At 42.3% G+C, this 16,525-nt stretch overlaps 1 protein-coding gene across 7 annotated transcripts in view; it reads left to right on the top strand.

The window, feature by feature from the left end:
- kiaa0232 (KIAA0232 ortholog) overlaps nucleotides 1–16,525 on the top strand; it is a 107,661-nt gene that overhangs the window by 38,068 nt on the left and 53,068 nt on the right. For 6 of the 7 annotated variants that reach the window (XM_078210235.1, XM_078210277.1, XM_078210252.1 and 3 more), the window contains one exon: nucleotides 2,645–3,141. In XM_078210235.1, the coding sequence (XP_078066361.1) occupies nucleotides 2,911–3,141 (231 nt within the window). In that variant the 5' untranslated portion in view covers nucleotides 2,645–2,910. Of the gene's footprint in view, nucleotides 1–2,044; nucleotides 2,181–2,644; nucleotides 3,142–16,525 lie in introns of those variants that run through there. The other variant, XM_078210272.1, reaches the window with a different exon arrangement.

Genomic DNA, 16,525 nt, shown 5'->3' on the forward strand with positions numbered 1-16,525 from the left:
ACATTGACGTGAGGCAGTGGAATTCACATCCTGGGTTAGGCCAATTGAGGCCAATACATTCAAGATTCGACTGAACAGGTTGATGAACGAAAAACAGTTGAAGGGATATAGGAACAATGTTGGAGCACTGCGTCCAGTTCTGGTCACCCTGCTATAGGAAGAATGTTATTAAACTGTAAAAAGGATTTACAAGGATGTTACCAGGACTGGAAAGTTTGAATTAGAAGGAGAGAGGCTGGATAGGCTGGGACTTTTTTTCCCTGGAGCGTAGGGAAGGGTGATGAGAGGTGACCTTATAGAGGTTTATAAAATCTTGAGGGGCACAGATAAGGTGAATAGCCACCATCTTTTCCCCAGGGTAGGGGTGCCCAAAACTAGGGGAATGATTTAAAAGGGACCTGAGGGGCAACTTTTTCACACACAGGGTGGTGTGTATATGGAATGAGCTGCCAGAGGAGGTGGTAGAGGTGGGTACAATTACAACATTTACAAGACATTTGGATAGGGAAAGTTTAGAGGGATATGGGACTAGTTCACTCCCGGTCAGCATGGATGAGTTGGGTCGAAGGGCCTGCTTCCATGCTGCATATCTCTATGACTCTAAATAAAATTTGAACTATTTGCTTGTGTAGATGATAAATGCCAACACAGATTGATTGGGCTGAATGTTATAGCTTTCATAGCATCAAAGGCTGATGATAAGATGCTAATCTTCAGCATAAGAGATATAGATATAAAAAAGCTAATTTCTGCAGTTACTGCACAGCACTGATCAGACCTCTTTCTGAATATGAACAGTTCAAATACCCCACCTTTGCAAGAAATATTGAATTTGGAGAAAGTCCAGTAAAAAATCAGCAAGATGATACCTGTAAATTAAATGACTAAACTATGAAACTTGAGTTATATTCCCTAGCGATAACTCTAACTACCCTTCACCGTTTTCTTCCAGGGAATAAACCATTCGGAACAAACATGGTTTGATCTGGAACAGACTACACACTCTTGAAATCATGCAATTTCTGAAGATAAAGCAAATGTTTTTGCAAACCAGGCATTGTATATATAAAGATTTTAAACTGATCTCTGGCATCAATCAAAAACCAAGGCCAAATTGACCAGAAAAGCAGTCAACCAGAGACACAATACAGAATTTTCGATCAACAATTCAGACATGCATATTTTGAGAAAATAAGTCAATATCAGTAGCTCTACAGGAGTGTAAACTTAACAGAAATATACATTATTTATAAATCTATAATGAATAACATGAAAATAATGCTAGAACCAAGAAGATATTTTCTGAAATTCTGACAGTGGAACTAACTGCTGCTGACAAAAGAGAAAAACCTGAAGTACACTTTTGGCATAAGGCAAACATGGAAAGGTATTGTTACCATAGTTCTCAGATGACCATCGGCACTGACTAGTGGTAATTTAACCTGAGGATCACCACACCTCGGGTGAGGGGCAAGGTTGAATAACCTCAGCTGGTATGGGAATTGAACCCATGCTGCTGGCATCCCTATCAAGCTGTCCAACCAACTGAGCTAAACCGACCTCTTAGCAAACTGATGTAATTCATCTCCACAATGGAAGCAGTAAGAGAGTTGGGAAGCCTGACTTGATTCTTCTTAAACTGCTTCCCACCTACAAACTATAAAGGCTAAAAAAGTTCTCAAAAACCAATACCACGTATACATTTTAAAAACTCTTATCTCATAGCCATCCTCATACCTGGGATGACAAATTGATTGAGGGAGGATCTACTGCCGCCACTTCTCTGCACACCACAGAAATAATTGAACATTTTAATAAATATTTGCAGACCTACCATGCCATTGTTCAGTGAGTCACGGGATGTACCATTTTCAGTGAGTCACGGGATGTACCATTTTGTAATATAGTTTTTTTGTGGACGATGGCCAATAACTGACTAATGACAGGAGGGTGATAGTTTAATACAATATAGAACATGGAATTCTCTCCCACAAAAAGTAGTATGTATTACCTCAACTAATAATTTTAAATCTGAAATTGATAGAGTTTTGATAGTCAAGAATATTAAGGAAGATGGAACTAAAGCCGGCCAATGGAGTTAAGGATACAGATGAGCCATGATCTCATTGAATGACGGGAACAGATTCAAGATGCCAAATAACCTGCATTTTCTTATATAGGTACTGAGACTCTCAACAAATTTTGCTTGAGTTGTTGTACCTCAAAGAGAGTCACTGTCTAATAATCTGACTTCAGATCCCAGTGGTGACAGATGATATGTTTTGCCACCCAGTGCCATATTTTAAATCAAATCTATCTGTTCATCCATGAATATTTGAACCTTGTTGCTGTAAATGAGTTAAATAAAAATCAATTTGAACCTATTTCAATCCTATTTTAAAGATAAAGAATTCTGAATTCAACTTGAAAAATTGGAAATCCTTACATTGATGATATCTGTGCATCTATAGTTCCATTTTCTGTCAGAATTGCTTAAGCAAAAGTAAATAAACTAAAATTTTGATCAATTTTGCTGAATTTTAGATAGTGCATGTCAGATTGTATGGTCATTATTTCTGTTAAGAGTGGTCCAAAATTTCAGATTTTAAGAGTAACCCTTGCAAACCCTTATTGTGTTTTTCAGGCTCTACTGCAAATAGTCGTATTGTAACACCATGAAAGGCATCTGAAAGTTTGCAAACACGGGAGTGTTTTGCTAGTTGAGATCATATTTCGTCATTGGTCATGCCAATAGAGTGAAACTTCCATCTATTGACTACTTGCAACCAGTATAAATGGTCGTCCAAGCAGTTGGTCTTCCATTACACCTGGAGTGAGCAGCTCCAGATAATTATTCAATACCAGTAAGGAAAATGCTGCAAGATTTAAGAATGCCTACGACTTAGCTTCATGCATCCAACCTGTGCAGTTGTTGTGGAAGGCCCACCATCTGAGGGATCCCCAAGCTCTTGCCAAGGCCCCAGATCTGCTCCTGAAATGTCTCTCTTTCAAGCTTTGGGTCCAGTGCAGACCTGGTTAGGACAAGAGTTGGAGAAATGTGGGATTGATGCCATGATCTACACTCGATACGTCCTCAGTCTTCTGCTTCATGACAGTTATGACTATGACATGCAGGAACAGGTACGCAGAGCAACTTTACTGATAAATACAAAATTTATCATTTTTATTTTAGCCCTGCAAGTGACTTCTTTTGCATTCCCCTGGTTATGAAATAAAAGGCTTCTGTGGTTTAACATTCTGTTTTTTGTATCACATTATCCAATAGACCAAAGATATTAACGTATGTCTGTCGTTTGGTTCCCGATAAACAAACAATATGGTACTTTTTTTGTCAAATGGTATCCCTAGTTGTTTTCCGCACAATGTGTTTATTGCCAGCCATTGTAGTAATTCAAAGTACTTTGCAGAAATCAATGCACCATAACATTCCATTCAGTTCCGAACATTTTGCTTGTGAATTTCATTGGGAGGTCTGGGATGAAGTTGAAGATGAGATAGGCAGGGGGCTAATCATTATTTGTACCTTCAAAGTAATTACCTTTACTAATGGGATATCCTATGATGGATGGGATACCCCAAGTTCCTTTCTATTAAACTCTTCCTTGAAGTATTTATTTAATGACAACAATAGCTTGCTTTTATATGTTGCCTTCCAAATAGGGATAAAAATCTTGAGGCTTTCAGAGCTGTAAGGGAAAAACATATGCCAAGCCAAAATGGAAGATATTTTGGACAGGTGACCAAAAGCTTTTTGATTGTGACTTCAACCAATTTGCGCTTGTAAAGCTTTTCAATTCTTCTTGGATAAGTTTTTTGCTGGTCTGCTTTAAGTATTCCCTTAATCTTGTGTTTAATCTTCCAGCTGTGTCAAGTTTCAAATTTCTTATTTACTCCTTGGACCATTTTAAGCAATATTTGGTTCATGCTGTAATCTCCTTGGGGATCTTGCTCACCTTTCTTTGCACAAATTCATCAAATTCACTTTTTCTTGCTCCACTTTGTATGCTATTCTCAATCTATTTATGATCGTGTTTATTTCATTAAGTACTAGTCCTTGGTGTGTAATCATCCTGTGTGGTCAATGGTTTGTCCTGAAAAGATATTACCTATGTTCAAAATTAAGCCTTTTTTAAACGAAATAAAATTGTCCACTCTCATTCTTTTCGAAGTTGCATGTTAAATGCTGTCAATCTGCATATTAGTTTGTGTTAATGCCAGATTACGCATAGTAATGTTTTAGTTGCTATCACTAAATGAAGCCACTTCATCAGTCTGCTGGATTTTCTCCAGATCACATATTATCAAATTACATTACCATGTGCCATCCTTAAGGATTGCCCAGAAAGTAATCTTATGTTGCATTTACCAGTTCATAGACTATAGATCACCTGGGTAATTTTGTTTGTTACCGTTGCTCATTACCATGAACTTTATAATTATACTCTGGTTTTCCTATCAAGTGATTTGTTAGGGTACCAGATCAGAAACCCCAAGATATATGATGAAGTCAGGCTAGATCCCAACAATTTGCTGTTTTGGCATTAATGTGAGGATATGATGTTTCACTCTCGGCACGATTCTACTGACACACTGGAAAGTTTTATCAAAACAAACTTTAGTTAGCAACACAGTTTAACTATAACAAATGAATTAGTTTAACATTTAACAATTAAACAATACTTAAAAATGACAAGATACAATTTTTAACTGCTAACTTATCCCTATGAGGTCCAATTCAAGCAGTATTCCTCTTAGAGACTTAAACCCCCTCTTCAACATCATTTAGCAAAACACAGGCTTATGTGCTTGTACTTAGGGTGCCATTCTAGAGCTTTCTGTCTTGTTTCTTTCAGAACCAGGCAACAAATTGCTTGTTTTTAAAACAAATGAAAGAGAAACTGGTTATCTTCCCTGCAAGCTTAGCCCCTCCAATTAGCACATGATTCAGCCCCCGTCAGTCAACCTAATAAAACCCTAATCTGAAATCCCAGGGGAAAAAACAAGTAAACACAAATGCATTGACTCTGTTTAGACAAACACACCATTAGCTAAAATAAGTTATCTGACAGTCTCAGCATGGAGCTGCATTTTTTTTCAGATGAATCGACTCCTTGCATCAAAACACTGCCTCTTACAAGAAACATGATAAAAATATATTTCTTAAAGACACAGTATCAACACAGATTTTAAAAAGCTATTTTTTTGTTTCAACCTTGTCTGCAATAAAACTTGGGAATGATTTTCCTCCTCTTGTATTACATAGACTTATATTACAGGTTTCGTGGAAACCTATTCTGTCAATGGGTGAGTTGGGGAGAACAGGTGGCTTGAGAACCATTTTTAAATGTATTGTGAAGACACAACCTGACTCCTATGCACCCACTCCTGGGTTTAAATGAGCCAAGTTGGATACTGGCAAGAAACTCACTCACTGAAGTTGGAAATTTCTTAATTGGATGCAACTGGGTACTAATGAGTCCTTTTTAAATAATTTTTAAACTTGGCTCTAAATTTTACTTGATTAGAATTGTTTTTCTTGGGCTCAAGAAACTGAGTGGGAAATTGAGGCAAATTTGAGCTGCAGTTCCAAGTGGGTATTTAAACTTGTCCTTGTCCCATCAGAATAAAAACTCACTTATTGCAAATGCTGTCTCAGCATTCTCTGGTAAATGTTTGGTAGAGTGTTCTTGTGGATGCAGATTTTTTTCAACCTTTTGAGGGTTTGAAGCTGACATGGTCAGAATGGGTGGTGGTTTGAATGTGTTTGACAGTACATAAGAAATGGACATCACTGCCATCTGAGGCAGAAATCACATGCTGTGGTAGGGTCAGCACTTGTGCAGGAGAGGAGCTGAGGTTGCGAATGGTAGTACAGAATTTATAGACAGACCTTCAGCTTCCTTGGCCTATCAGAAGAATCATCATAGAATCATAGAAACCCTACAGTGCAGAAAGAGGCCATTTGGCCCATCGAGTCTGCACCGACCACAATTCCACCCAGGCCCTACCCCCTTATCCCTACATATTTACCCGCTAATCCCTCTAACCTACGCATCTCAGGACACTAAGGGGCAATTTTAGCATGGCCAATCAACCTAACCCGCACATCTTTGGACTGCGGGAGGAAACCGGAGCACCCGGAGGAAACCCACGCAGACACGAGGAGAATGTGCAAACTCCACACAGACAGTGACCCAAGCCGGGAATCGAACCCAGGTCCCTGGAGCTGTGAAGCAGCAGTGCTTAACCACTGTGCTACCGTGCTGCCCACTGAACTGAACAACCAGGTTATTGTGATCCTGTCAGGTCCTGGCATACATCTATGATGACAATAGTCAGAGTGAGCCATCACCCTGCTTCTGTCAAACATTGAAAATAGGAGCAGAAGTAGGCCATCTGGCCCTTCAAGCCTGCTCCGTTATTCATTTTCATTATGGCTGATCATCAAACTTGGTAACCTGGTCCCACTTTTCCCCCCACATCCTTTGATCACTTCTTGGGGTTCATATCCACAGATCTCTAAAGGTTGCCACTCAAGTGGATAGAGCTGTGAAGAAGGCCTATAGTGTGTTCGCTTTTATTAACGGGGTTGGAGTTTAAGAGCCGTGGGGTTATGCTGCAACTGTACAGGACCTTGGTGAGACCACATTTGGAGTATTGTGTGCAGTTCTGGTCACCTCACTATAGGAAGGATGTGGAAGTGCTGGAAAGAGTGCAGAGGAGATTTACCAGGATGCTGCCTGGTTTGGAGGGTATGTTTTATGAGGAAAGGTTGAGGGAGCTAGGGTTTTTCTCTCTGGAGTGGAGGAGGCTGAGGGGAGACTTAATAGAGGTTTATAAAATGATGAAGGGGATAGATAGAGTGAACGTTGAAAGACTATTTCCTCGGGTGGATGGAGCTATTACAAGGGGGCATAACTATAGGGTTCGTGGTGGGAGATACAGGAAGGATATCAGAGGTAGGTTCTTTACGCAGAGAGTGGTTGGGGTGTGGAATGGACTGCCTGCAGTGATAGTGGAGTCAGACACTTTAGGAACATTTAAGCGGTTATTGGATAGGCACATGGAGCACACCAGGATGATAGGGAGTGGGATAGCTTGATCTTGGTTTCAGATAAAGCTCGGCACAACATCGTGGGCCGAAGGGCCTGTTCTGTGCTGTACTGTTCTATGTTCTATAGCCCTGAGCTATATCTAATTCCTTCTTGAAAACAGACAATGTTTTGGCTTCAGCTGCTTTTCACAGGCAAATTCCACCCCCCCCCCCCCCCCCCCCCCCCCCCCACCACCACCACCCCCCAACCTCCTTCTTTGAAACTTGAGCGAATATAATCCTAACCAACCCAATCTTTCCTTATACACCAGTTCTGCCATCCCAGGAATCATTCTGGTAAACTTCGCTGCACTCCCTCTACAGCAAGAACATTCTTCCTCGGATAAGGAGACCAAAACTGCACACAATATTCCAGGTGTAGTCTCACCAAAGCCCTGTATAATTGCAGCAAGCAAGCGTTCTCCAAGGCGGCCTTCACGACACATGAAAGCGCAGAGTCGCTGAGCAGAAACTGATAGCCAAGTTCCGCACACATGAGGACGGCCTAAACCGGGATGTTGGATTTATGTCACATTATCAGTAACCCCCACAGCTTGCCTCCTGGGCTTGCAGAATCTCACTAGCTGTTCTGTCTGGAGACAATACACATCTCTTTAACCTGTGTTTAATGCTCCCTCCACCTACATTGTCTGTATCTTTAAGACCTGGCTGGCTGTAGGGATTCGCATTCTAATCAGTATTCTGCAACTTGATTTTGCGTCTCTGTGCACTGTTTGAGAGCACATTTCCACTCCATCTGACGAAGGAGCAGCGCTCCGAAAGCTTATGGTATTTGCTACCAAATAAACCTGTTGGACTTTAACCTGGTGTTGTGAGACTTCTTACTGTGTTCACCCCAGTCCAACGCCGGCATCTCCACATCATAATTGCAGCAAGACATCCATGCTCCTGTACACTAATCCTCTCGCTATGAAGGCCAACATACCATTTGTCTTCTTTATTGCCTGCTGCACTTGTGTGCTTTCTTTCAGTGACTGGTGTATGAGGACACCCAGGTCTCTGCACTTTTTCCTCTTTATCCATTCAGATAATCTGCATTCAAACCTTTGCTACCAAAGTGAATAATGTCATATTTATCTACATTATACAGCATCTCCAATGCATTTGCCCACTCAACTTGTCCAAATCACACTGAAGCATCTCTGCATCCTCCTCACAGCTCACCCTCCCACCCAGCTTTGTGTTGTCTGCAAATTTGGAGATATTACATTTAGTAATGTATTGTGAATAGCTGGGGTCCTAGTTGATCCCTGCTGTACCCCACTAGTCATTTGGAAAAAGATCCATTTATTTCTACTCTTCGTTCCTTGTCTGTCAACCAGTTTTCTTTCCATCTCACTACCTCCAATCCCATGCACTTTAATTAACACTGCCTTATGTAGGACTTGTTGAAAGCCTTTTGAAAGTTCAAATAAACCACATCCACTGGCTCCCCCTCGTTAGCTCTACGAGTTTCATCCTCAAATAATTCCAGTAGATTTGTCAAACATGATTTCCCTTTAGTAAATCCATGCTGACTCTGTCCGCTCCTGTCACTTTTTTCCAAGTGCTTAAATCTTTTATAATTGATTCTATTCAAGTTCACTGGTCTATAATTCCCTGTTTTCGCTCTACCTCCCTCTTTAAATAGTGGGGTTACATTAGTTACCCTGCAATCTGTAGGAACTGTTCCAGACTCTATAGACACTTGGAAAATAACCATCAATGTATCCACTATTTCTAGGACCACTTAGTTATGTACGCTGGGATATAGATTATGAGGGCCTGGGGATTTATCGGCCTTCAATCCCATCAATTTCTCCAACACCATTTCTCTACTAATACTGGTTTTCTTCAGTTCCTCCCTCTCACTAAACCCTGTGTTCCTGTGCAGAGGGATCTGGGTGTCCTTGTGCATGAATCACAAAAAGTTGGTTTGCAGGTGCAGCAGGTAATTAAGAAGGCAAATGGAATTTTGTCCTTCATTGCTAGAAGGATGGAGTTTTAAAATAGGGAGGTTATGTTGCAGCTGTATAAGGTGCTGGTGAGGCCACATCTGGAGTACTGTGTACAGTTTTGGTATCCTTACTTGAGAAACGGTGTACTGGCACTGGAGAGAGTGCAGAGGAGATTCAGTAGGTTGATTCCGGAGTTGAGAGGGTTGGCTTATGAGGAGAGACTGAGTAGGCTGGGACAATACTCATTGTAATTCAGAAGAATGAGGGGAGATCTTATCGAAACATATAAGATTGTGAAGCGAATAGATATTTTGAAGCAGGGAAGTTGTTTCCACTGGCAGGTGAAACTAGAACTAGGGGGCATGGCCACAAAATAAGGGGAAGCAGATTTAGAACTGAGTTGAGGAGGAACTTCTTCATCTAAAGGGTTGTAAACCTGTGGAATTCCCTGCCCAGTGAAGCAGTTAAGGCAACCTCATTAAATGTTTTCAAGGCAAGGATAAATACATTTTTGAACAGTAAAGGAATTAAGGGTTATGGTGAGTGGGCGGGTAAGTGGAGCTGAGTCCACGAAAAGATCAACCATGATCTTCTGGAATGGCAGAGCAGGCTCGAGGGGCCAGATGGTCTGCTCCGAGTTCTTATGTTCTTATTTCTGGTGCATTATTTGTGTCCTCCTTTGTGAAGACAGACCAAAGTATGTATCTAGTGGTCAGCCATTTCTTTTTCCCCATTATAATTTTTTCTGTATCTGACTGTAAAGGACCTACATTTGTCTTCACCAATCTTTTTCCCTTCACATACCTATAGAAACTTTTAAAGTCAATTTTTATGTTCCCCGCAAGCTTACTCTTGTCCTCTTATTTTCCCCTTAATCAATCTCTTGGTCCTCCTTTGTTGAATACTAAACTGCTCCCAATCCTCAGGTCTGTTGCTTTTTTTCTGGCCTATTTGTGTGCTGTTTCCTTGGATCTAATACTATCTCTAATTTCCTTGTAAGCTGTGGTTTTGCCACCATTCCTGTTTTATTTTGTGCCAGAACAGGAATGAACCACTGTTGCCATTCACCTGTGTGCTCTTTAAATGTTTGTCATTGCCTATCCACCATCATCCCTTTAATAATAATTCTCAATCCATCATAGCCAACTCACACCCCATATCTTTGTGGTTTCCTTTATTTAGATTCAGGACCCTAGTCTCAGAATCAACTATGTCATTCTTCATCTTGATGAAGAATTCTATCCTATTATGGTCGCTCATCCCTAAAGGGCCTCGCACAATTAAATTGCCAATTATTCCTTTCTTATTGCACAATACCCAGACTAGGATGGCCTGCCTGTTCTCTAGTTTGTTCCTCAATGTATTGGTCCAGAATACCATCTTTAAGCACTTCTTCAGGTATTCCTCCTCTTTAGTATTTTTACTAAGTTGATTTGCCCAATCTATATACAAATCAAAGTCACCCATAATTACAGATGTTCCTTTATCGCATGTGTCTCTAATTTCCATTTTACTGCCTTTCCCAACATGACCATCACAGATTAGGAGTCTATATACAACACCCATTAACAATTTTTGCCCCTTGGTATTTCTCAACTCTACCCATGCAGACTCCACATCGTTGGAGCTTTCTTCACTATTGCATTAATTTCCTCTTTAATCAGCAATGCAACCCCAACACCTTTTCCAATTTTTTTGTCCTTTTTAAATACTGAATACCTCTGGATGCTCACTTCCCATCCTTGGTCACCCTGCATTCATGTCTCCATAATCCTGACTATGCCATACCCATTTACCTCTTTGCATAATTAATTCATCCACTTAATTGTGAATGCTCCACGCATTAAGGCATAAAGCCTTGAGGCTTGTCTTTTTACCATTCCTAGCCCTTGATTTTCTGCCTTTCATTTGTCTTATTCCCCTTTCTGTCTTTTGTTCTTATTTCTTGTTTCACCCTTTTCTGACTCCTTGGATAGCTTCCCATTCTCCTGCCATTTTAGTTTAAACCTTCCACAACTACGCTAGTAAATACTCCCATGAGGACATAAGTTCAGATCTTGCCCAGGTGTAGCCTGTCAGTTTGTACTGGTCTCACCTCCCCCAGAACCACTCCCAATGTCCCAGGAATCTGAAACTCTCCCCCTCACACCATCTCTTCAGCCATGTATTCACCTGATATATCCTGCTATTTCTGACTAGCATGTGGGCACTGGAAGTAATCCTGAGATCACTACCTTTGGGGTCCTACTTTTCAACTTACCTATGTTCTGCTCTTAGGACCTCATCCTTTTTTTGTTAAACTATGTTGTTTGTACCAATCTTTACCACAACCATAGGCTGTTCACCCTTCCCTCTCAAATGTCCAGTAGCAACTCTGAGACATCCTTGACCTGAATGCCAGGTAGGCAACATACCATCTGCAGTTTGGTTTGCGGTCACAGAAGCGTCTATCTATTCCCCTTGCAATTGAATCCCCTATAACTATTGCATTTCCACACCTTGTGCTCCTCCCCTATGCAGCAAAGCCAATCGTGGTGCAATAAATTTGGCTGTTGCTGCTTTCCCCTGAGAGGCCATTCCCCTCAACAGTATCCAAAGCAGTACATCTGTTTTGCAGGGGAATGACCACAGGAGATTCCTGCACTGCCTGCCTAGTCCTCTTATTCTGCCTGGTGGTCACTCATTCCTTTTCTGCCGATTGAATCTTAGCCTACAATGTGACCAACTCTCTATACATGCAGTCCATGATGCTCTCCACCTTGCGGATACTCTATAGTGTCCCCAGCGCTGAAAATCGGGCTTCCAAGGGCTGCAGCTGGAGACACTTCCTGCACACATGCTGGGCCCAGGCACTGGAAATGTTCATGACTTCCCATATAGAGCAAGGGGAGCACACTACAGCTTTAGGCTCTTCTGCCATGACTTGCCCCTTTAAATTAAACTTTTTGGAAGACACATAATATCAAATACTCTCTAGGGCCCTTCTTCCCTTGCTGTAGAATATAGTTCCTACAGTCTATAAACCACCAAAAAACACTAAGCGATAAAGATAGTTAACACTTACCCGGCCATACCCAATCAGCTGCTTCCACTTGCCCTGCGTCACTTTTGAATCCTGACATCACCTCAGAAGCTCCAAACTAGCACTCCACTCTTAGTATCATTTTTTTCTCCTTCTCCTTTAAGTGCAGGGTGCCATTGAATGACAATCCAATCACTGGCGCAGCGACAAATGTTTTTGTTAACTGCAAGGAATATTATTTGTTTAATGCTGTGTGATTTGCAAACCTGATTTATTAGGAGCTGTATTTAGATTCCTTGATATTGAGGCAGTTCAACATCCCAGACCTTCTCATTCCAGGAAGCAGACTTAAATGCTGGCTTGCTGGAAGCAAAGATTCTCCTGCTTCAGATATCACTCACATCGCCTGTGGGTAACCCCACTGAGTGCTACAATGTGAGCCACATGACCACCAGGTGTGTCATTGAGCAAACCATTAGAATGGTGAAGCAGAATCTTGGATGCTTTGAATGGTCTCGAGGTGTCCTTTATTATAGACTGCCAGCAATCCCAGAATGATAGTGTGCTGCACAGCATCTCACAGCAGAGATAATTGCAAGTTGAGAACATTTGGGCTCATCACTCGTCTTTGGATGAGGAGAGTGTAGAGAGGGGATAAACAAATGAAGATGGGACACCCATCGCCAGATCAGCTGCTTGCATTGAACAAAGAACAAAGAAAATTACAACACAGAAACAGGCCCTTTGGCCCTCCAAGCCTGCACCGACCATGCTTCCCGACTGAACTAAAACCCCCTACCCTTCCGGGGACCATATCCTCTATTCCCATCCTATTCATGTATTTGTCAAGATGCTCCTTAAAAGTCACTACTGTATCCGCTTCCACTACTTCCCCTGGCACCGAGTTCCAGGCACCCACTACTCTCTGTGTAAAAAATCTGCCTCGTACATCTCCTTTAAACCTTGCCCCTTGTACCTTAAACCTGTGCCCCCTAGTAATTGATTCTTCCACCCTGGGAAAAAGCTTCTGACTATCTACTCTGTCCATGCCTCTCATAATCTTGTAGACTTCTGTCAGGTCGCCCCTCAACCTCCGTCGTTCCAGTGAGAACAAACCAAGTTTCTCCAACCTCTCCTCGTAGCTAAAGCTCTCCATACCAGGCAACGTCCTGGTAAATCTTTTCTGTACCCTCTCCAAAGCCTCCACATCCTTCTGGTAGTGTGGCGAACAGAATTGAACACTATATTCCAAGTGCGGCCTAACTAAGGTTCTATAAAGCTGCAACATTGATGCTGAGTATGCTCTAATGTACCCAATGTGAAACATGAATGAAACCCTGTGGGTTCACTCCTACTATCCCCACCGATTTCACATCTCCCAAATGGATCTGACACGTATTGACGTTATCACAAAACAAGTGGAAGTCAGTTAGCTTTCAGAATTGTACATCTTTGGACTGTGGGAGGAAACCGGAGCATCTGGAGGAAACCCACGCTACCACGAAATCAGTTACCATGATGCCTTTGTCATAAGGCAGCCACAGCTATTCATGCCACCAGAGAGACCATGTGGATGGTTGCTAGAGGACAAGGGTTCTCCATTAAAGGAACGTGTTCAACCCTTCATTGGAGGAACATAATCACTACACTGCTGCCATCTTAGCACATGGGCAAGCCATCAGACTGAGAATGCAGTTCTGCTACCTTGGCTGTTTGGATGAAATCCATCCAGCGTGCCCCCTCAAAGGCTTTTGTGCCATCAGTGTAACTGACCAGTAATGGCAGGGCGTTGTTCTCAAGCCCAATCAGCATGATACTGCATATGGTTTTTCAGTAGGTTGGCCACTCTTTCAACGGAAATGTACATGTGCTTGTATGCTGGAGACATCCCAAAAGCTCCACTCTCCTTCGAGAAACTTTGACATTTGGGTATCTCATTTTGCCATCTCCTGTTGCTGCTGCAGAAATACTCACCTATGTGATCTTGAATGTTTGCATGTCTGTGCAGCTGAGCATGGCTGGAACTGCCCCCTTCCTTTCATTGACTACTTCTGCATTTGCCTCTGTCTTTCCCTCCTACTCTCTGGTGAAGTGCTTGTCACTTTGTGCCACCCATTCTAAACTCGTGAGGCTTCATTAAGGTGAATGTAACTGTGTTGGTGGAGGATGCAATTGCTGCTATGAATGGCAGTGCCTTGGATGCATTTTCCTCCTCTGAACTTGTTGCTGATGGCACAGTATGCTGAGATTACTCCTCTACAACTGACCCTGTGAGAGAGATGAGACAACATTAAGAAAGCACTCCTCTGGAAGTAGCTGGTTAGGCAGAGTTGCAACAGCCCATGTGCATTATACATTTGGCATAGACTAAGCAAATAAGGAGTGAACTTCGTCCCCTTCAAATGGCAATGAGAACATACTTTCACCCTCTCTAGAATGAACACTCATCTCACACTCGTCAAATTCTACCGAGCCACCAACCTCACAATTTCAAAGGCCTGTTCCTCCATGACTACCAGTACAGCAAGAAGTATCATTCTACCAATGTTACAGCCACACCTTAGGAGTGCACCACATTCTCACTGTCTCTGAGCACTAGACACTCACTGGGCCTCAGGCTGCTCTGCCCATATGCTGGTGACTCCAGAAGTAAAGCCCTGAGAGTTATGTGTGGTATTGCACTCTCCTTGTCAGACCGTAGAAGGTCACTAAAGTGCTTCTGCTCTGCATCCATCACCTGCTGACCATACTGTGGCTGTTCACCTGAACCACTTCTATTAAGTCACCTTTGTCTGGCTGGTAGGCTGGCCTACTGCTGTCAACCCACCACTAACAACACCTCCAGAGAGGCGACAGAAAACTTTGGTTCTGCTCTTCCATGAGTGAATGTTGTGCTACTGTTCTGCTACATTCTGGCCTCTGCCATCATCCAGGATGCTAGTTCCCATGATCACGGCTATTGGGTGTCCTTTACATCAGGCCTGCCACAACTACTTATTACCTCCTCAGTGCATCCACCACTCCTAATGGGATGACGAACGTACCATCAGGCCACTAATTGGCTACCTTCTTCAAAATACCACTGTATGTCCAGCATTGATATTGAGCGGGCTGTAAACCAGAAATGGTCCTGGCCCTGGAATGAAAATTCATGTGTCCAATTTTGAGCACTACACTTTAAGAAGAATGTGGAGTCCTTGGAGAGGTTATAAAGGAAATTACTTGAATGCTACCAGGGTTGAGGGACTTCAGTTATTGCTTTAAAAAGAATGGCATGATGTTGTGGCTTTTTGTTATGCACTCATCAGGACACGTGTAAGATTACCAAATTTCAAAGGGAATAACAATTTCTATTGTATGAAAAATGGTGCCAATTGGTTGGCAGGTGGATTCTGGTCGAGGCATTACCTCGAATAGTTATACCTCGAGCTTTTGTTTAGAATCAAAAGATTGACCGTATTAGGACTGAGTATTTTGCTCTGTGCAAACTTATGCTGAAATTCGGTACATCAGAGTTATCCTACACATTAATGGCTACCCTGATCAGATTATTGCTCTCTGTATATCGTGTAAACTCTTGAACGGACCTAAGACTACCACTTTTTGTCCTGAAAAGTACCTAGTTTACCTCAAGTTACACTAGAAGGATAAGGTGTCTCAAAAATTGGACAACAGATGAAGCTAGCCGTTTCACACCACTACTATGCAGGAGCAACATGAGTACTGTTCTCCACTAACAGGATGCATCAATCAAGCCAAAATGATGTTCTACATATCACACAAATGAATAATGTGTTATATGAATTTTGGTGCCAGTTTGATGCCAGCTATGTACACCGTAAATCCCAATGACTGGTGGATAGTATCAAACAACACATTCCTTCAGCTGTTCACAATAGGCAGAGTACTGATTGTACTCAACCAGTCCGTGCTTGCAAAGCTTTTGGGGCAGCACAGTGGTTAGCACTGCTGCCTCACAGAACCAGGGACCCGGGTTCAATTCCGGCTTTGGGTAACTGTCTGTTTGGAATTTGCACATTCTCCCCATGTCTGTGTGGGTTTCCTCCCACAGCCCAAAGATGTGCGGGTTAGCTTAATTGGCCATGCTAAAATTGCCCCTTAGTGTCAGGGGGATGAGCAGGGTAAATACGTAGGGTTACGAGGATAGGGCCTGGGTGGAATTGTGGTTGGTGCAGACTTGATGGGTCAAATGGCCTCCTTCTGCACTGTAAGGATTCTATGATTTTAACTCCGATATAGGCTGGGGATTTTATGACCTCGCTTGGGTGAGGCTTGTAAAATCCCGCCTGAGGCCAACGGAGAATTCTATTCTGTCTGCGTTGCCCACCCTGATTCCGGGGCGGGAATGCCGGTAAAATTCTGGCTATGGTGTCCAACATTAGATGTGATTCTGTGTTAGGATTGTTCAAT

This window comes from Mustelus asterias, chromosome 1 (assembly GCF_964213995.1).
Source record: "Mustelus asterias chromosome 1, sMusAst1.hap1.1, whole genome shotgun sequence".
NCBI classification, from domain to species: Eukaryota; Metazoa; Chordata; class Chondrichthyes; order Carcharhiniformes; family Triakidae; genus Mustelus; species Mustelus asterias.